The sequence below is a fragment of the Temnothorax longispinosus genome, chromosome 2, assembly GCF_030848805.1.
Source record: "Temnothorax longispinosus isolate EJ_2023e chromosome 2, Tlon_JGU_v1, whole genome shotgun sequence".
In the NCBI taxonomy this organism is placed as follows: domain Eukaryota; kingdom Metazoa; phylum Arthropoda; class Insecta; order Hymenoptera; family Formicidae; genus Temnothorax; species Temnothorax longispinosus.
Genome location: NC_092359.1, coordinates 7,556,018 through 7,577,681, shown reverse-complemented (window position 1 = coordinate 7,577,681; position 21,664 = coordinate 7,556,018). Strand labels below are relative to the sequence as shown.

Below are 21,664 nucleotides of genomic sequence, written 5' to 3'. Positions count from 1 at the left end.
TAAATATAATAATATGTTCAAAGTTTTAGCATAGTGCAAACGATACATGCTTTACATAAATAACACCAACCATTATGTTAATGTTAATTTACTATTGCCAGTAATCCAATTTTTGTTGTTCAATAATTGTATAGCACTGTAGTATACATCTGATCTGTTAACATCATTTCCAATTAGCGTCTGTTAATTAAGTTCCGTGAATTATGATTTATTCATTTGGTTAATCATCAGTATAGAAATACAGTATAGAAATCAATCTATATATACATATATAAAGACAAATGTCCTGACTGACTGACTGACTCACTCACTCACTATCAACCCCCAGCCCAAACCCCTGAACCTAGAAACATGAAATTTAATGAAGAGTGTATTCCTCTCATGACGTAAGCACCCACTAAGAAGGGATTTTTAAAAATTCGACTCCTAACGGGGTGAAAAGGGTTAAAATCTATTTACACAGATTCGTTAATATCTCTTAGGTCCGATGAGATATCGGCATTACAAATATATATTTGGAAAATATATATTTGTAAATATATATTTTTTAATTCATACACGGAGAAAATTTTATAGTAAATATTACTATGGTGTCGCACTAGCTGCGGACCATCGAGGAATTTTAAGTTAAATTACTATGTTTATGGTAAAAATTACGTTATTTAATCGTTTTTAAAACAATAATTATAGTATTTTAACTTGAAATTCCTCGATGGTCCGCAGCTAGTGCGACACCATAGTAATATTTACTATAAAATTTTCTCCGTGTATCTATAATATATATCCCTTTGCAAATTATGTCCGCGTATAAGTGACAAATCGGACTATACTTACGCGTTATATTATTTTATATATTCATGTAAATAAAGTGACCTCTAAGTTTAGTACTTCGTTTTTAGCATTTCGATATAACTGATAAAGTTTTAAAGCATGTGGAGTTTTCTAGAGTTATAAGTTCTAAAGTTTCTGGATATTTCTCAAAAAGGTATTTAAATGATTAAATCTAAAACTAAAAGTTTAAACATATGTAGGATGCCAATTTTACATTTTTGTTATACAAAAATATTTTTATTTCAATGACTCCAGATAAAATATATTTAAAACGTGATATTTTTCGATGAAATTTTTGGAATGCTATCGAGAACTCTCAGAAAATTGTCACTAATTGTCACTAACTGTAGGATAAAATAGAATTTATACTTTTATGTTCATATTATTTTGTTCGATTTATGTCGCTATAAAATTAAAGCTTTCGTTTGTACTTGATAAAACATGCTTTAAATAACTTTGACGCTTTTCTTATAATATTTGATAAAATGGACTCTCAGCTGGTTTCTACGTTCAAGTCTTTAATTAAAATATCTGGCACGGGTCCGATCGGCAAGCTTGGTTATCGCAAGGATGCGACATTTCCTTTTCCATCAGGATGCTCCGTATAATCCTTCAGTTTTCGTTTGGTGGATTTCAACGTGGAAAACGACATGCGAACGCGTCTGCAAGTTTCTTCCGCAAACTTCAGAATTGGAATTAAGACGTTATAGAAATGGATTAAGGAGTTTAATTAAGTTGATTCAACGCCCGCGCCACAAAATTTTGCAGCTCTCTCTCTCTCTCTCTCTCCCTCTGTACCTGCGGATTGCCCTTTATCGTTGATTCTTCGCAAAATCTAGTTTCTAATTTCGAAGTTCACATTGCATAAATTTTACAAGCTTTCTAAATGTTATGCAATTGGCAAAGACAAACAATTATGGGTATACTCCATAAAAATACTCGCTAGATTAATCGTTCAATCGAAACACTAAGGGTAAAAATCAGAGTGGTGTAAGTCAAATTTTTTAAAATATTTTCTCGTGTGCATAGATGCAATCTGTACAATATATAAATTGCATCTATATGTACACAAGAAAATACTTTTAAAAATTTGACTTATGTACACCACTATGGTTTTTATCCCTTCATATAGCGAATATTTACAATTCTTCAAAAGGGATTTTAATCAAAAGGGAATTCTTCAAAAAGGATTAACTCTCTTACATTGGTCAACTTTAACGTTGGTCATAATTAACGTTTAGAAAACTGAAGTTTATAAATCAGCTATAACTGACTATCTTTCTTTTTCCAATAAAACAGCTTTTTATATGCATTCATGACAATCGCACGTGCTGCTCAATATTGTGTTCACTGAGTTCACTCTTGTACCCTCGCCTAATCTTTTGCGGCAATATAAGAATTTCGTTATACGAATGGGGATTTGTAAATTTCCCACCTTGTTTCCCGCCAAACCTAATCTAAAAATAACGATAGTCGTACTCAACGTAACGACTACGAATTTTCTTCGGGTCTCCGCCAATACATCTCTTTCTTTCTCTCTTTCCTTCTTCGTCCCTCTTTCTCTTTCTTCTCGCGAACGATTTCATTTTATATCCGGCAAGATTAGAGAACCTCTGTCCCTGACCATTTCATTATTCATCTTATATGCACTCCAAGATTATATATTTGTCTCTCTTTTTTTCATCTCGCCCTTCCCCTTCTTTGCCTACGCATTCGTTCAGCTTTACCCTTTTTATATTCTTCAGCCGACTTTGTCCCCTGTCGGCCCTCACCTTCCACTGCTGGGCGACTTCGCAATATTGTAATGTGAAGCACAATACGTGAAGCACAATACTCTCTAAAAGATGCGCCGCCGTGAAGAGAAGGATACGCCGAGCGTATAAAAGGATTAAAAAGAAAAATAATACATCTCGCGACAGAAAAAAAGAAGTGTGGGCGTAATGAGTATACGCACGTGTTCTGTAATATGAGTAAAAATTAAATAATCAATTCCTCTTTAAACATAAAAACTGTCCGCATTGTTAATACAATACTTTATATTTTTCCGTTCGATGGGCCAATCTCGTTATAGAAATTATAGTTTTACACATATGTGTATATACTTAAATGACATTAAAAAATTAATTATTTGTTTCCTAAAATATTATATATGTATATTGCGCCAAATTGAATAGTATATATAGTAAAGTATAAAATATTTTTATAATTTATTTGTGTGAACTAAATAATTTAGCGGAGAAAAATGATTACGAATAATTATGACAAAAAGATTCTTCGAAAGTTTCACGATTTAAATTTATTTCAATGTGCACGAACAATCGACAGATACCAGAAGACAAGCGAACCCCGTGCGAAATAATGCCCGTTGTTTCCAATAACATCGTTTTGCACAAAGGATTCCGCAGTAGTGAAAATATTATGAAAATATTATGTCGACAGAGGTCCGTGACAATAACTATTTGAAACGGCAGATGCAAAAGTACGTCTTAAATTACAGAGTTCGATTCTGTCGACATCTCCAAGGAGCAGTTATCGTTTGCTCGGAGACTCCTATCTCTGCTCGCGAAATCGCCTCGACTATGTAGAATCGAGTTAGGTGTCCATATAGGCGTATACACTGCTGCTATGTACCCTCACATACTCCATTGGTTTCTTATTGTCACCTGCGCCGAAAGCTCATCTCGTAAATGGATCAAGTGCGCGAAACGTTCTTCCGATGGAATCTCGATAGATACTCGCGTTCGACCGAAACGGCTCTGATCGAAAATACATTTCCGCAACAGATTTGTCTCTCGCCGCGCCGATGACATACGTTATACTACGGATTTTGAGCGATTGTAAATATCGTGAGCCATGAGCGTAATGAAAATTGACAAAACTAAATAATTTCAATATTTATTTAAATATTTCTAAATTTTTGAAGAATGTAAAATTTAAGCACATATATCGAGTATATGTAAGTTATATGTATCTGTTGAATATAAAATGTTCCATTCCTACCAATTTGTTTAACTTTCGATATGTATCAAATCTTTAAACAATTGCAAACAGGAAACTGAGATCGCGAAATAACAAATCACCGTCTTTCGAGAATAGCTGAGATAAAAGTGAGATATTAAGATAGTCACGGCGACTTTTCATTGTAATATAACGCAAAATATTCCGCGAATGCTACGTCTAGTACTTTAGCGTATTACATACCGGACCGGATAAAAATTCCATAATGCGTAACAGAGTGCTCGTAAATATTTATCTTTTTCTAACTTGACGTTATGCTTAAGTTTGTGCGAGAAACGCAAAGAGATCAACGAAACCCTTTCGGGAAACTCGGGTAACCCTTGACGCAACTCAGAAATGCAGCGAGTTCTCTTACTGCTATAATGCTCGGTGACCAGAAGTAATCTCATTACCCGTGTCGTAAACTCATTTAGGAATTCGCAAAGAATTCTTGACTAATATATATATATATATATATATATATATATATATATATATGTATATATTTACGCGTACATAATCGTGCAAGCTGCGCTTTAATTGTAATTCTCTGTAATTCTAGAATAACTTTTATCATAAAATTTATAGAATTCTTATCTCATTATCGAAAAACTTTATATGTATAATACAATCGTATACGCGCACATTGTCCAGAACGATCGTATCAAACTTTGATTACAAATTTTTTGATCAATTTGAAGTCAATTTCTTCTTTGTAAAAATATTGAGACACTAATGATCTCAACATATACTAATCATTATACGTTCGCGTTGTCCGCAGTTTCAAAAATGATTTAATCGCGTACAAAAGAAACACTTGTCAAGACCCTGAAGAGATACATTAAACTCGTAGGTATTTCATGCTACATAGAACTCAGTAATGACAAAATCAGCCGTACCTTGTGCGATCTGGAACAAAACATTAGTGGGCGGCGGCGATTCACCAACCGCGCGCCATATGGCGGAAGATTTCCGTGCAGGAAACTCGCTAGGGTCCGCGAAATTAGCCGCAGATACTCGGGATTTCGCTTGCATAAGCGACGTCGCAAAAACTCAGGATTCGCGAGAAGGATGGCTCGCGTGAGGGGGGAAAATTATAGCGACAGATTTGCAAGTGGATGGTATACAAGCATACCAGGGGCGGATGTTGATTTTTCTGAAGCTTGGGGCTACCAATCTTTGGGAAGTCCATAGCAGAAGCATAACTAAGCAAATATATGCTGATGAAAATGAATCTTTCGCTCTTTTTTGGGCAACATATAATTTGAAAAACCGACTCATATTTCTAAAAATTTTAAGAGAAATTTAGTAATCAGAGACAAAACAGTTTTTAAGATTTAAAAATAGTAATTTTCTGGAGTAATCAATAGAAACTATCTAATTAAATAAAGGAATATTAAAGAAAATACATCTTCTTATTTTACACAATTGCTAAACAGTTCTTTGTACGAAATAATTTGCGAAATATTCTTTTGTTAATTTCGCCCTAAAAGTTTTGCTTCAAGTTTTGCCCTTAGAAGCTTAATTTTCTGCTTAAATTTCAACAGTTTTCACATAAATCCGTCCCTGTAACTATGCCGCTGTAACTACGGAATATGACACGAGAGAAAGGGATACGAAACAGCAAAGAGGGAGGTGGAGAGGGGTGGTGTAGTGAGAAAAGAGAGGAGAAGCGGGTAGTAAGGCTCTTGCAAAACATACGCGGCTGAATCTGACACATCCTCTGGCAGTCTGTTGGGTTTTCCAGAATGGCGAGGGGGCGTACAAATCTAGACGGTTACTTACTGACACATACAGCATTTTGCTATCGTACCAAACTTTCTCTCGCTTGCACTCGCGCCCGCAAGCATAACCTCCTCGCCAACTCTCTTCCTCCGGCTCACTACCTCTCATCTCCACCCTCTCGACAGTATTGTATTGTATTAAAGCCGCGGCTCGTGTTGCGGCTTGACAAAAGCAGGCGCACGACCTATCCCGGCGCGCACCCCCGGGGTCTCCTCTTCCATCGTTCTTCCCTCCCTCCAACCCTCCTCTCTCGTAATCCTCCCGCCGCCCGCTGCACGCGCAGCACCCCCGTAGTGCTGCGGAGTCCAGAACACGCTGTATTATTCAGTAGAGTAATTTAAACCGCAAATGACAGATATCCTAAATGTCCTTCTGGCCCGTTCGATCGACCATTCGAATCCAGCCAGGCTTGGCTCCTGTCATCTTGTCATGCGCGACAGCCGCAACAGGCGGATTAACGCTCGCACGAGGCTCGCGGAAAATACGCACGGTACAAATACAAACGATCCGAACGAGTTTGTGATCATCATGAGACCAGTCGAATTTGATTACCGACATGCAGCTAATTCTCGATATATTAATATCGTTGATACTTAACGATCTCGTAACATCATTTTAAGCATATTATCATATTATAAGTAATATATATCCCATGTATATGCTTTAATATGCCTGTATCTGTGCACGAAACATTTATGTAAAATTACATTTTTAAATAAAATAAAATGTAAAACCATATTTTACGTCATGACAGAAATACAGACAATATGATGAATTGCACGTACGTTCTTCTTTCGGGAATAAGAGGAAAAATTAGAGAAAGAGGATTTTAGAAAGAGGATTAAAAATTAAAATAAAAAATTATATTAATTACAGGTAACTTTTAAATACTCTGACATGAAAAGTATCCACTTTTCTGCCTGATGGTTTAAATTTAGTTCTAAGTCATCACCTTCCTTATCACCACCACATTCCTGTCCTGTCCTCAAGTTTCAAGATGAACCTCAACCGCGACTCCATCAAAAGTGCTTTCAACCCTTATCAGATGCATCTGACTCTGACACACGATTCGAATTTGCCGCCTACTTGCGGTGTCAACGATCCTCTTTAAAGTTATATTGTAGCTTCATTATATTCACGCGAAATTACTTCAAGAAATATGCAAAATAATAATAGTCTCAAATACATAAAAGCAGTAAGGCATAATAAAACACTAATATTTATTATTAACCACAAAACACGTCATAAAAATGAATGGGTAATTATTTAGATTTTAGAAAAACTTATACAGCACGAATATCCTTAATCTTAACATATGTTATAGAGAATTAACTTCTGAATAAAACGCGCTTTCAAGTAAGCCGAGTAGGCGGTCTCTTCTAGTTTCTGAGATATTGCAAGTTAATTAAAATAATTTCAAAAAGCATCTCCTGAAAATTATTCTTGGCAAATTTTGCGTGAAGAAAGCATAGCCCATCCTGAAAGGCAACTTTTCGCGACTTTTCGTAGACAACATTCATGATGCGCCATTCTTAGCTTTTGCATCAAGGCTACATGCACGACGGCTTGAATTAACGAGAAGCTTTTCGTATCTCGGCGTTATTACAGCTCTAAGTAATGCGCTGTGCTTAAACCCGCGTATTTACGACAGCCGTGCAAAAACCTTTTGTCTTCGGACTGAAATATTTCTCTTCGTTGATCAATAGTGCAACATCAGAAATTTTTAATTTACATCATCCTACAACCACAGAAGCGTAAGCAATCACGTATGATTTTATTTGACCTATAAAACTGAGATGTAAGAGAAAACATGAGAATTTTTTTATCGTGTTTTTGAATTTATAAAAATCCGTCATGACTAAAGCTTTACAAACGAATAAACAACTTGTTTTTAAGAAACATTTTACATATTATTGTTTTGTTATTTATAACTACGTTGACATCCAATATTGCTAAACACTTGGTCTCGCCTAAAAATTTAATTCTTAAAAATGTAAATTATAATTTTTTAATTTCTCCTATAAATTAGTATATTTGATATACCGTACGAAATATATCTCTTTCTCTCTTCACAGGGAGATTACAGATACAAAAGATTATAGATTGTATAGATTATACAATAAAAAAAAAATAAATTAAATATAATCCATTAAAAGTAAATAAGCTTTTTTTAGAAAGAAATTTCCCTTCAAGATGAAGATGAGACACCGATATTTCTTCGTTTCCACCAACAGTATTATCTTTTACGCTCAACTTAGGACCTCTTCTCCTTGTAACGAGAAGAGGAAGAGCGAGTCATATGTCGAAGGTAATGGTGCGTCAGTGAGTGATTTGTCTCCGCCCAGCTATTTTTCCGCGCGTTTATATTTTTTCATCTACTACGCTCTTTCTGTCTCGTATGTATTATTTGAATATTTTATGTCTTAAAAAAAAAGATTTACCACAATATTAATGTTATGCACGTCGTAATTGTGTGTGTCAATCTTGTAGAGACACCAAAATAACTACACTGAGAAAAAAATGTTCTGGATTTTAGTAAATATTAGTTTCCATACAACTGTGACTCTATTTACTAAAATAAAGAAAATTTTCCTCTTTATTAGTATATGTGTATTCATTGGGGAAAAAATATACTAATAAAAATTTTTTTTATTTTAATAAATGAAGTCACAGTTGTATGCAAACTAATATTTACTAAAATCCAAAACATTTTTTTCTCAGTGTATATTAAACATTATTGGATCCAAAGCTAATAATCATACAGAAATACGATAAGAAATTAAATTTATACGGAGTAATTGAATTTATGTAGCAATTAAATAAAATTCTTCCGTTTTGTAATTATGTAATCATGTAAGTTCTATTATTGTGTCTGTAAATTCTATTATCGATTTGGCTATTTTAACGGATTACTTTGTTAAGATGATACGATATCATTTTCCTATAATCATATCTCAAATGGCTATCTCAAAGAGCCATCCGTTCTTTATCGACTTTTGCCGACATGTCGCAACGAAATTTCTAATGCCGTTTAATGTTGACAATAAAATTATAACGATGTCCGATTAGCCCCACTCTCATTGAGAGATAACTATATGGATATATACCTCGAAATCTACCATTCCTATGAATACCGCCTTTGTATTCTGAACGAATATAAAAATAGGGTCCGCGCACACGAGGCCTGAATTATTTCTTCCGCAAAGCTGAGTGAGAAGCACCCGACCAATGGACATCCCGTTCACTTATTTACCGTGGCCCCAAGCAAACTGATCGTGGAACATGTATTGAATTTTTCATACGGACCGCCTCGTCTTTTTTCCGTCGCTCGGGTTCTTTTTAAAAATTCCTGCAAGAGACCGGTAGCCTCGATTCTTTCCTGAAAGATTGAACGGCCGTTTCGCATCCACGAACGAAAGTGTTCTGTGCCCAAAATGCGCGTCGTGACACTCGTATTGCTATCAATTTCACTATTCTGTACTTTCCAACACAGCCGCGGATACAACATCCTGGGTATTTGTCCGAGCGCAAGTTACAGCCACCAGCAATCTTTTCAAGCATTGATGAAAGCCTTGGCATCTCGTGGTCATAAGGTTACCGTTTTATCAACAGTTCCCTTAAAGGTATGTAAATTTTTTCCTTATATCTTTTCGTTCTAATCCTTTGCCTTCATTACGACTGACACGCGTCGTTTATCTAAATATTATTATATCGAAATCTCTCAAATGAAAATTACCACGCGAAGATATTAGAAAGTTTTACGAAGAATAAGTATTTCGGATATAATATAAAAGCTAAAATTCCATATTTTCTATAAAACAACTTTGCAATTTTAAATTTATTAAGTTACGTCATTTAAAATAACATATATGACTTAAAAAGATATTTTGGCATTCATTATGTTCAAAACTTGCCACTGCAAAATTAATTTGCTCACCCTTTTTACCCACCCGGTATTGTTACGATTAAACGCTTGCCTATATATCGTTGCTTGCGAGAATTACCACCAACAAAGCCGCCTTGTGCTTACTAAGGACTCAAGGCATTGCACTGTTCACAGTTATTTTCGTTTAGTCTAGATAAACTTTGCGACTTTAACTGCATTCACCGTATATTGTTTTAAGCCGTTAACAGTCTCTGTTGTCAAATCAAAACCATATTAGGACTAAATTCACGTATTTAATTTGTCAATATGAATCATTTATAGAGAAGTTATATAAACTGATAAATAGATATTTGACTCGATAATCCTTTTTCAAGCTTTTCTTTTCTTTTGTCATTTCACTTTCCCTAGTTCTATTCGCTTTTTCTCTGATATCCTTCTCTCAGGTTCTCTTAGATCGTTCATCTAACCGGTCTAACGTCTCGATCCTTTCCATCTACTGTCTCGCGTAATCCTTCTCTCGCTTCCTCTCCTTTCTCTATCTCTCTTTCCCTCTTTCTAAACTCGAGTTCAAAGTTACGCAAACTTCGTTTAGCTTCAATTTACTTCTACTAACATTTCTCTTTGCTGAATGTGTCTTCTCACGGCTTGATAGTCCTGTTTCTTTCGTGGCAAAATTAGAGATTAAATTGTTCACGTAAACTGGATAAAACCTAACTAACGAAAACATAATTGCCTTGCACACAAACTACATTATCGCAGTACTTTATTGATTTTTTCTTTAAATTCGTAACAATTACTGATCCATCATTTAAATATCTTTTTTATTGATTTGTTTTTTATAATATTTAAAAATTATTCTACTTTTATATTACATTTTTATTTTTATATAAAAAGATAATTATAAAAATATATTTCTAATATATATATATATATATATACTTAAAAAGTTTATTATATGTTCGTGATTGACATTATTTTCTAATTTTTCGTATCTTACAGAATCCTCCACCGAATTATGAAAACGTTGACTTGTCATTCTCGTATGTAAGCAAGGATTGCACAGGATTAAGGTATACATTTATTATGTTTCGTGCAGATCAAGTGGGTTCCTTCATATCTGCAGCGCTGCCATCCAGTCATCCGACCAAAAAAATGTGAAACTCTTAGTGACTGTTCTCTAACAGAAAAAAAACTGATAAAAAAGTAAACTTCTAGGCATTAAAATAGTAATCAAAAATGACATTGTTTATAAAATTTTTAGAGTAATTAAGACCATTTAAGCAAAAACAAACATTTACTCTTATTTTCCCGAAACAATCTTTGGATAGCCAAACATGTAACAAATTCTTTTCATGGTTTAAAAATTAATAATAAGGAAAACACAGGGCTTTCCGAAAATCACGCGCGATTTCTTAAGAACGCGTTTGTTTTCTTTAAAATCGCGTGATGTGTTTTATTTAAAACGCTGTGCGATTTTTTAACTATGATGACTATTATATAAGTGACCCATTTTAGACGATAGTGATTTTTTAGTAACTTGTCAAAAAAAGTGACAAAAAATGACTTAAGTGACTAAATGGCAGCGCTGATAGCTAGAAAATATAATAATCTTGAATTTTATCTTTGACAGACATATGGGAGCCTATGCGCTTCTTCATCAAAATTTGTGGGGAGCAAATTACATATGCAGACATCAATTATTTAGTCCTGCCATTAACGAACTTATAACGTAAGTTTAACATAATAATGACTAGCTATAATCAGGAAATTTTAGTAAATAATCTCATGCAAGTTTTGTTTTGACTTATAAATAAATTTTGTAATTAGGCACAAAATAACCAAAAATCTATTCCCAAATATTAACTAAATCAAAATGTTAATGATCGCGGATTATACGAAACTCTGCAATATAAATTAACAATGCGTTTTCGTCGGTCCATGTAAATACGGAGACGGAAATCAAACGACAACTTTAATAGTCCTATGATTTTAATAGTCTTACGAACAACACGCTGAAACAAATCCAGTTCAAATTTACTTGTTACAGGAGCAACAAGACATTCGACGCAATCATTATAGAGCAATTATGGTACCAATGTTATTACGCCCTCGTAAAGCATTACAACTTCCCCGTGCTGATTGGATTTTTGAGCGTGGGCAACTTGCCCTACGTAATGGATTCCGTTGGTGAGCATGTCGTGCACGTCGAACAACTCTCGCGATTTCGCCGGCCTAGCAATTTTATTGCTTGCAAAAGTCACCCAGTCCAGGTAACAAGTCGGGAATGCGAGCCTGGTCAGACAGTCGTCCCGCAATGTCTTTCTCTACCGGGTTCGCACTCACCTAGGTTGGCATCGGTAACGAACGTCGTTACTGCGCGCGGAAATTGACGTAAATTGTCGTTAAAGCAGAAAGTGCGAGCAATCGGAGTCCGGGTCTTCGTGGAAAAGGATAGATTACTCGGTAGTGCTTTAACTTGTACCGGGCTGACCCGAAGAGCGTCGGAGAAAAGGTGGCGAAAGGGACGACGCGCCAGCTCGCCGCCATTCGATTCCTTTACCTCGACGTAATTGAAGATACCCGAAAGTACTCTTCCGGATGAACGTAATAGACCGTGAAATGGATCGCCATGGCTGCTACTGAAATATTTCAATTAAAGCCGGGCGGAGTTTTGCGAAGGCGGACCGCGTATCGAAGTAGTAACGTTCCCCATTGATCTGACCCAATCACCGAGTTGAGTTTTCGAAGAAGTAAATGTACTGCACCGACTGTAACACATCGCGCTTCTTTCTCTTCACTCGCGAGAAAATTTACCGTGTAATAACGCGTTTCTCTAGTCGTCCGAACGAAAACAATAAAAGAAAAGTAATTGTAAAACTTAAAAAGTGCATCGCATAGTAGAGTACTTCTATTATACTCCTATTTGCAACATATAACTCACAAGTATCGCCGAAAAACTCGAGGTTACGTTTAAAACTTTTATATTTCACGATTAAATATGTCGCATTTTGTAAACGATTAGTTTTCGAAACGCTTTTGTTTTATTCAAAAAATGTCTTGATCGACAGGAAATCCAGATGACCCTAATTTTAATCCAGACATGTCGTATCCGTTCACGGACAGAATGACAATCAACGAGCGTATAGTGAATATCTTTTACACAACATACACAAGATTATATTATCGATACTGGCATCTACCAAAGGCTCAACGCATGGCTAACGAACTGACACCTGGTACATCCGTTTACGACATCGATAAAAATTTCAGTTTAGTGATTCTGGGCAACAATCACGTGTTCGGTTACCCAAAGCCACTACTGCCGCATGTAATCGAAGTTCACAGCTTGCATATTTCGGAAAATCCCGGTTCCTTGCCTGAGGTAAGCAATTACAACTGTGTTATTTAAAGAAGAAACAATTACAATGATGTGCACGTAAATAATTTTAACGTTGCACCAGAAAAAAAATCCTCCAATTATTTAATATCAAAAAAGTAATAAGATTGAAACAAGTAAATTATTAAATGCACAAAATTGTATAGGCACAGATTATATTGACAATTATCTTCTATGCCGTTACTTCAACTTGCTTCAAGCTTACTTTTAACCGTACATTTACGATTAAATCGTACATTTAGTAAAAGACATTTATAGATCATAAAATGGAATTAAACAATTTATCGAGTTAAACGCATTTCTTCCACCTGAATATAGCATCTGAAAGTTGATGTTTTTACGTCGATTAAACCTTCGCTTCTCGTAGTTTTAAATACGTCTCAGAAAGACGAAATTGTGTGTCGTACGAGAATGATTTCTCTCGGGGAAATACATACCATTCTCACAGGTGACCAATAATAGTCAGTTGGTAGAAGTTTACCAACGACTCAGCGTAGCGACGTTAAAGGTAAACATCATTGCTATTTACCGCGAACCGTTCTAAGTCTCCCAAGGGCCGACAAGGAAAATATTATTGGAAGAGTATTTCATTGAAGATTCTTTACATACAAAAAATAACTGTGGAATCACCTCTACATTGTGTTATATATACATAATATTGTGTTATCCCATAAATAATGCAGTTTTTTATGGCGGGTCAACAATTTTATTAAATTGACGTCTTCACTGCTTAAATTTTACTCAGATACTAAAAAAAAACATCGTACTTTACAGCAGTATATATGTCTCCCCATCTATTTGTCACAATTACGCAATATTGCAGCATTAATTCTGACTAAGTTGAAAATACCGCGTTATTTATAGGATGACCCAATATTACAATAGCTGTTTGCTGTTTGCGTTCTTCGGCGTCAATCTAAGAGTGCACTGTCGAAAATGTTCGTTTATAACGATTGTTTAATTTTAACATGACTGATTAAGTATATAATTGAGTTATAATACTTAATCATTTAATCATTGAAAGTATTTCTCTTTTTTAACTTAAAACTAGACTAAAGTTTTATATACACTGGATTTTAATTTAAAATTTGAATAAACATTAGCTACACATAATTTGTTTATATTTTGCATCTATTAAGAGAGAAAGAGATGATTGAATTAATAAATTTATATAAAAATAATTACAAGAATTATAGCTCAATAGAAGATAAAAGTTAAACATTTTATAGCTGCCTTTTGATTCTACTAAAGTTAGTTTCCTTTAAGTTTGCTTAATTACTACTAAGACTACGAAGACAATGCGCAAAGATAACTGCAGTTACCACGTGATCCCGATGAACCCCACGTGAACAATATTGAGAACGGAACGTGACCGCGGCAATGTGATCGTCTTTATACACATACACCAGAATGTATCGAAATCCATGAACAGTTATAATTAATAGGACAAAGCCTTCGGCTACACACTGTGCATATGGAACCACCATCGCCATGTCTGCCATAAAAGCTAGCGCAGGTTTCGCAATTAACAAAGGAAGTTGCATTATCAGTATAATATCAATCGCATTAATAGCACAATCGGTTCCATTTGCATCCTGTCGCAGCAGTTGCTAACGCAAATTTACAAACTTATTTTGAAAATACAAAAGTTATATGGCGAATAAACATATTTTATAAAACAACAATGCCTATATATGGCAAAATGACATTCAGTTATTATAAACGCGTGATTTCTTAGTAATAAATATAAATTATGCTCTCGATTGTGCTTCATGCGAGTTCATGCGTTAGTTTCCGTTAGTTATCTTGTTTTATATTTAAAAACCAATTATTCTACTAAAAAAATAGTTGTATTTATATCTGAATAAAAAATTGGTCGTGCAATTTTAAAAATACAAATTTTTAAAATACTGTTATTTCTATTCAAGTCTGCAACGTTGTAAAATATTTTCAAATTTCTTTGCATGCATATATCACTTGTCGTTGGAGATACTATTTAAGCCAAAAAATATCGTATCTATCAGCATATGTGTCACACTTTTCAGTTCTCATTAGATACAATTTTCATTACTATTCTAGGACATTGGCGAATTCCTGGATAACGCTCAGGATGGTGCTATTTATTTCTCTCTCGGCTCAAATCTGCAAACTGACCAACTACCCGCTGGACCTTTGACCGCATTGTGCAACGCCCTAGGCTCGCTCAAGCAAAGAGTTCTATGGAAACATGACGGCAACACGGCTATTCATCCGCCCAACATCAAATTTGTGAAGTGGGTGCCTCAACAAGCGGTCCTCGGTAAGGCTGCCCAAGGCTAAATTGACCAACTCTTTACTCTTCGAAAGAAGCGGATCAACCGCCGCGAAATATGCACTTACAAAACGGTTTGATGAGAAGCATTCTATGCTGGAATTTCTTTGTGCTTGAAGATAGAAAATCGATAAAGTTATAAAAAGAATAGATCGTGTAAGAAAGAAAGAGAGAGAGAGAATTTACTTCACAATCTTATTTCAGTTTTATGTAGCTATGATCCTTATTGTATTTACAATACAATCCACAATGCTTGATTCTAATCTTAATAACAGATGCTTTATCGAATTCAAAACTATTTTATCTTCAAGAAAAATGTTAAAGAATGTCAAAAGTTGTTGCAACATTTTGAATTTAGGGATAGTATTTAGTAATAGCAACACATAACTACATAAAATGAAATAATGATGTAAATGGCGAATTATCTTATTAGCTGTCGGAGGCTATTTGTTATAGATTTAATTATTTAATTTTATTTAATTTAATCGTGCTTATAACTCAAAAATTTAATGCATTAAGATATTTTCTTAAAGATTAAAAAAACCGATTAATCTTATTATAAAATCTATTATTAAAATTAAGAAATTGTGAATTTTACACATTTTGCTTAATTTAACGAAAATCGTTATCGAGTCAATGCAGTAAATATTGTGAATCAATCTCAATTTCGTCGGTCGCAAGCAATGATTACTAAAGAAAGCAATTTTGCTAACTTACTTTATATAAGTATGTACTAAAACTTTCCCAGCTCGCAAACGAAATGTAAAATTCCAACTTAATTGTTCGATAATGATCTCATAAGAGCCTCATATATTGCCGAAGTACTCTAACTGCCTGTTCGCTATTACCATAAATGAGTTGAGAAACTTATACTTAGACCTTTAACGATTACATTCTTATTTTATTAACGTGTGCAATCGCACGGATTCGTTAAACGAAATTCAGCGCAAGAAAGAAACTTCAACCATGACGACGACGATAAGGACGTACCTACCATCGCACGTAGATATTCAACAAACTTGCAACTTTACCATTACTTTCATCTACAAGGAATGTTAATTTTTTCCGACTAATAGGCACAACATTCTTTAGACGTAGTGTTATTCATGGTTCCGGAATCTTTAAACGATTTGAACTTAATTACGTTGTTATATCGCGGGCATGCTATTTTCCGGCCATCATTTAACGTCAGAGACGAAACGAGTATTCCTCTCGATTCCTTTATATCGAGAGACACGCGGCTGGATTCCAATCGAACAAAGTCCCGGCGATCGAAACGGTATCACTGCCGCACGTTTCGAAATGATCATCAAAGCTGTCTCCCGATCGAGATCGTGTTACTCGAATGTTTGAATTCGACCAACATTTGCCTCGCTCTCTCGCGTCACATCAAAGAGAAAAGCAACGTGGAATATAAGAAAGGCCGATGCACACACGTCGGTACCAGGCCCTTTCCCGCCTTTGGATGGCTTTTGAAACGCGTTATTTTTGCGAAAGTCGCTTAAGGGTAAGCATTGGGATAAAAAAAAAATTGCCAACACAATACTATCGCGACCAAGGAAAATACAGCCACGGACTAGTACACCGGGTACAGCGGAATGAAGTGAAACGATAACTCATGACGCATGCGGCGGTGAAATTCTCGCGGGAAATTCTGACAAACAACTCCTGTTGGCAGTAACGCAACTGGCTCGATGCAAATGCACAAGCGTGCACAAAGTTTTATGCACATTGATAGACAGGCAGCGGTTGCCTGCACGAAGAACGTATTAGTGTTGGGAATACGAATGGTGACTAGAAGAAACGACGCAATTATATCGGAACTTCGGGATTATCGATGTATCACGACTTTAACTTTAATAACAGACTCCTTCATTTAATTTTAAGCGAACGGTAAGATCTTATTATTGGGAAATATGTACACAATTGCTCTTTAAGGAAATCCTTCATTTTAATAATAATTTTAATAATTTTAATAATTTCTGAAATAAAAAATTTTCAGAAAATCGTATAAATATATACTGAAAAAGACGTCCCTAATAACTGTTGCACAAATTCCCCGGATAAAATATGTTCTAATTGAGAAGTGTGTATCGCGTTACGTATAACCGAAAAAAAATCTCATTCCTCGGCATTCCCGGTGTGCCGATAAAAAAATGCACATCGGCCAGAATTTCGTCGGAAAATTCCGCGCGCGTTGATATTCGAATGCGATCAATCGGCCGTAAAGTGCGACGCGAAAAAATAAATACGACAATGCAGACATTTTTATGAAATCTCGCGTCGCATCTCTTGGTCGCTCGTGATCAACGCTTAGAACTTCGCTTCCACCTCTCTCATTGCTCTTTCTCTCTTTTTTTCGTCGCGTTCTTTCACCACTATCCCCCACGCGCATCAAATCCCTCGGTAATTCTCAAGAGCAAATAATCCGCGAAGCATCATTTTGCGGTATTTTATGCACTTACGCCGCTTTTACATATACAGCGCATCCCAAGGTGATGGCGTATATGATGCAGGGCGGATTGCAGTCGTTGCAAGAGGCGGTGCACTATGCCGTGCCGGTAGTCGCAATTCCCTTTTTTGGGGATCAGTATTTCAACGCACGTAAAATCCTAGACGCCGGTATCGGACTGACACTGGACATCGACACCATAACCGAAAGCTCCGTCGTACAAACGCTCAGGGAGATCGTCGAAAATAAAACGTGAGTATGACCTGGTTCCAACATAGAATCGCGCCGGTAGCGTAACCTTTCGAAAAATTAATCCTGAAAGCATTTCGCCCTCTCGATTGCTATTCTTGTATCGTACTCATTTATAAAAGGTACATCTAATTTAATTATAGTCTTTTTCTGTCGAATTACGTCTTGTACAAACTAGTACGCGTTATAATCTTAAATTTCTTAACGATACAATATAATTATGTGATAATTTTGAATTTCTCAACAATACAATAATTATGTGATAATTTTGAATTAACGTGACATAAATACAAGTTAAATGAAATGCATTAAAATCACGAAAAAAATCAGTCATAAAATCGTCGGAAGAAATAATAATTGATTAGCCGTAATCTTTGAAAGAATTTATCGACTAGTATTTAAACATTGGTCAAACAGAATACGATTTTGATATGCGACATAATAATGCCAAAATTGTAATTACAGATATTTGAACAATATCAAAACGATGTCGGCGATCGTGCGGGATGAATTAGTGAAACCTATGGACAGGGCAGTGTGGCATGTGGAACACGTATTGAAATTTCCAAACTCGAGACATTTACGGTATCATGGACACGATATGTCGTGGATACATTATTATGAAACGTATCTATGTTTGGCTACATGTCTCACTTTATTATTATACATCAGTTACATATTGTACAACAAAACCGTTAATGCTTTTGCAAAAATCAGATGCGTAAGTAATATAAAACGGTGGATAAGTAACTTGAAACGAAAGCTCGATTGACTGTAATTTACCATGCATACAAAACAATAATTATGATGCAAAAATTGATCATGTACGTAATATATGTATAAATTAATTGAGAGAAAATTTCGTTGCATGAGTAGACAATACATCTTGTGTAATGCTTACGATAAAGAAATGAATATATTGCTGGTGACACAGAGATATACGACTTTTTTTCTTATACTTTGTGTTGTCGCATTATTATATTTTTTATTTATTCAAAACAGTTCTTCAAACATTCAAAAAAAATATTGAAGAATATTTTGTAAACTTGGAAATTCGTATTCATTACATCAATCATATAATTGAAGTGTAAATTAGATGCAAATGAAAAATCAATGAAAGAAAGAGTATCCTGATCGAATCTCACGTTTCTGTCATTTATTACATTTTCGATAAACAATAAGCGATTTTGTGTAAAGTCCCGAATTTATCGACAAAAGCTATGCTTGGGTATTATTATCTATAAAAGGTAATTCAGAAAGACGAAAAGCGCTGTAATCTTGCACCTACCGACATCTGGTTATTTTACATTATATTGTATCTTCAAATAATGATAGTACATGACACAAGAAATACATTTATATGTATGTGTGCGTGTGCAGTAAGAAAGAAAACTATCAGTTACGATTTTATGTGTAAAATAAACGAAAATAAAAATAAAAATCAAATATCTGTCTATTTCAAGGCAATAGATTTTATAATGTCTAATAACTGTTAGAAAAAGACTGTTCGTTTCTTTTATGATATCTCATTTCTCATAGATATATTTTATTAACGTTTGTGATATAATTTTACAAATCCATTACCTTGATAATAAAATAAAGAAATAACTCACCAGCCGATGCGCAACAGCGGAGTTGTAAGTTGTAACTCTGCGTTGATCTGTAACATAAAAATATTTTTACATTAAAGCAAGATAATCGATATTTGAAATAAATAAATATCGCGCCCGTTAAATTTTTAAAACGTTATTTTAACACGTATTTCATTTTAAAATACTGAATGCAAGAAGCAATCGCGGCCGTCGCGCGACTGCATATTTTCGCTAACTCATTCGCGTAATTAATCCGCGAAAAAAAGTACAATATTACGATTGTGCGAATAAAAGAGAGACGCGACGTTCGCGACGTAACATATCTCTTCTCACTTATGCCGGAGATCGAATTCCGAAATTGCGAAATTGCGCCGGAGTAAACCTCGAACGAGTACTGGCCTAGTTTTTATACCGATCACTTGATACGCGTATTAAATAGTAAATAACTAGTAAATTAGTTTGATTATTGGCTGATCAGCTCAAATATACTATTCGATACGCGTATCAAGAGATCGGTATAAACTAGGCCACTGACAATGACTATCGCGCGTAATGAACGAATAAAGTGGCGCTTGAAAAAGTGACGGAATTCGCCACAGGATAGCAAAATAATAACCGAATAACACTCACCTCACGGTTGCTCCGCCGTCGCCCGATGCCTCCCAGGCCTCCTCCTCCTCTCCTCGATCCTCCTCCGTTATCGCATCTCCGTCGGCGCACTCACTCACGACGTTCACGACACGCGAAAATATCGTCACTTACGATCGCGCGATACACTTTGCACGGCACTCCCGGTATTTAATCTCGCGACGCGGCGCGTACTTTGTTACGCGACGACGGAAGAATTACGTCGGAGAAACTACGAACGAAACTAAACGATCCGCTCGACGCCCGTCGGCCCGTAATGTCCGACAGGTAGAGGCTAACATGGCAGAGAGAATTTTATAAATCGCGCGGCCAACTTCACTCGCTAGAAAGCAACCGTCGCGCGAGGACACACTACACTTGCTGCTTGCGAAGCGATTTTGGTTAACTGCAATTAAATCATCGATTAATGAACAATCACATTCGTGTCTGTCTCTCACAATATCAAGACATGATTAAACGCGAGATTAAACGTACGTTAATAGAGACTGTGATCGCTCGTTGAACATTTAACGTCGGCGTCGCGGCGTTACTCGATTTACTCCGCTCGTAATTCTTTTATCCGTGTTCCGAAGAAAACGACGGCAAGTTCATGCTGAAGTCGTGCACGACACGACGCGAGTCAAGTTGACGGTTAAGAAAAGCGAAATTGTCCGAAAGAATGTAATATTATCGAAGAACGTCACTGTTATCGAATGCGTGATATATCTCGGATACCGTACAAATTCCGCGAAGCACATGCATTAAATGAACATTCGGTATCACATATGTATATCACACATATCCGCACATATCACAGTAATCTGAACCGCCGGACAATACATGTATTACTCCGAGAACGACGATGACGAAATGGAGTCGCGGCGCTGCGGCGACTCCGAGCAGCAGGGATGTAATGGAGATAGGCTGACTCCACTGACTGCGCACAACGAACGAGCGCCGTACCCTACCCCCACTACATCCCCACTACTCATGTTACCGAGAGCCGCGGCCGCCACGAGCGCCGCGCACGCGCGCACCGGCCGCCGCGCGCCGCGCGTCGCGGTCCCATTCAAACTGCTTTCGGCATACGGCGCGGAATTTAAATGAATACCGAGATATATCGCTTTCGATAATACTGACTTTAGACACATACTACGTTTACGCGAGCGTTACTTCTGTTGTAACTTACGATAATTCACTCGTTTACGCAGAGTAAATTATCGCAAGTTACTACAAAATCCCGTTTACGCGAAAAAATTATCGTAAGTTACTGCAGAAGTAACGCCCGCGTAAACGTAGTAACAGTATAAATACATTACATACAGTAGGGACTATCAATAGGACGACCACTAGAAAAGTTCAGTTTCCCTACTGTATGTACTTATACTGTGCTTTAGAGTTTAGATTACATTCTTTTGGAATTTGGATGATTAGTCTCGGTTTTCTCAATCGTCAATTTGACTCGCATATCGCGTCGTGTCGCGCGGCTTCAGAATAAAGTCGTTTGCCGCCGTTTTCAGAACACGAACAAAAGATA

The 21,664-nt window shown here is 35.9% G+C and overlaps 2 protein-coding genes across 2 annotated transcripts in view; one reads left to right on the top strand and one right to left on the bottom strand.

Annotated features, from left to right (window-relative positions):
- Window positions 1-19,542, bottom strand: part of LOC139807967 (lachesin) — a 268,286-nt gene extending 248,744 nt beyond the window's left edge. Inside the window, exon 1 of the mRNA XM_071769497.1 lies at window positions 19,522-19,542. The gene's annotated coding sequence lies outside the window, so the exon portion shown is untranslated. The remainder of the gene's footprint in view (window positions 1-19,521) is intronic.
- Window positions 8,802-19,502, top strand: LOC139807966 (UDP-glucosyltransferase 2). Its single transcript, XM_071769489.1, has 8 exons — window positions 8,802-9,236; window positions 10,499-10,569; window positions 11,130-11,228; window positions 11,547-11,686; window positions 12,568-12,881; window positions 14,976-15,195; window positions 17,692-17,911; window positions 18,374-19,502. The coding sequence occupies exons 1-8, from the start codon at window positions 9,048-9,050 to the stop codon at window positions 18,678-18,680; spliced, it is 1,560 nt and encodes a 519-aa protein (XP_071625590.1). The 5' UTR covers window positions 8,802-9,047; the 3' UTR covers window positions 18,681-19,502.
- Window positions 19,543-21,664: the final 2,122 nt, after the last annotated feature.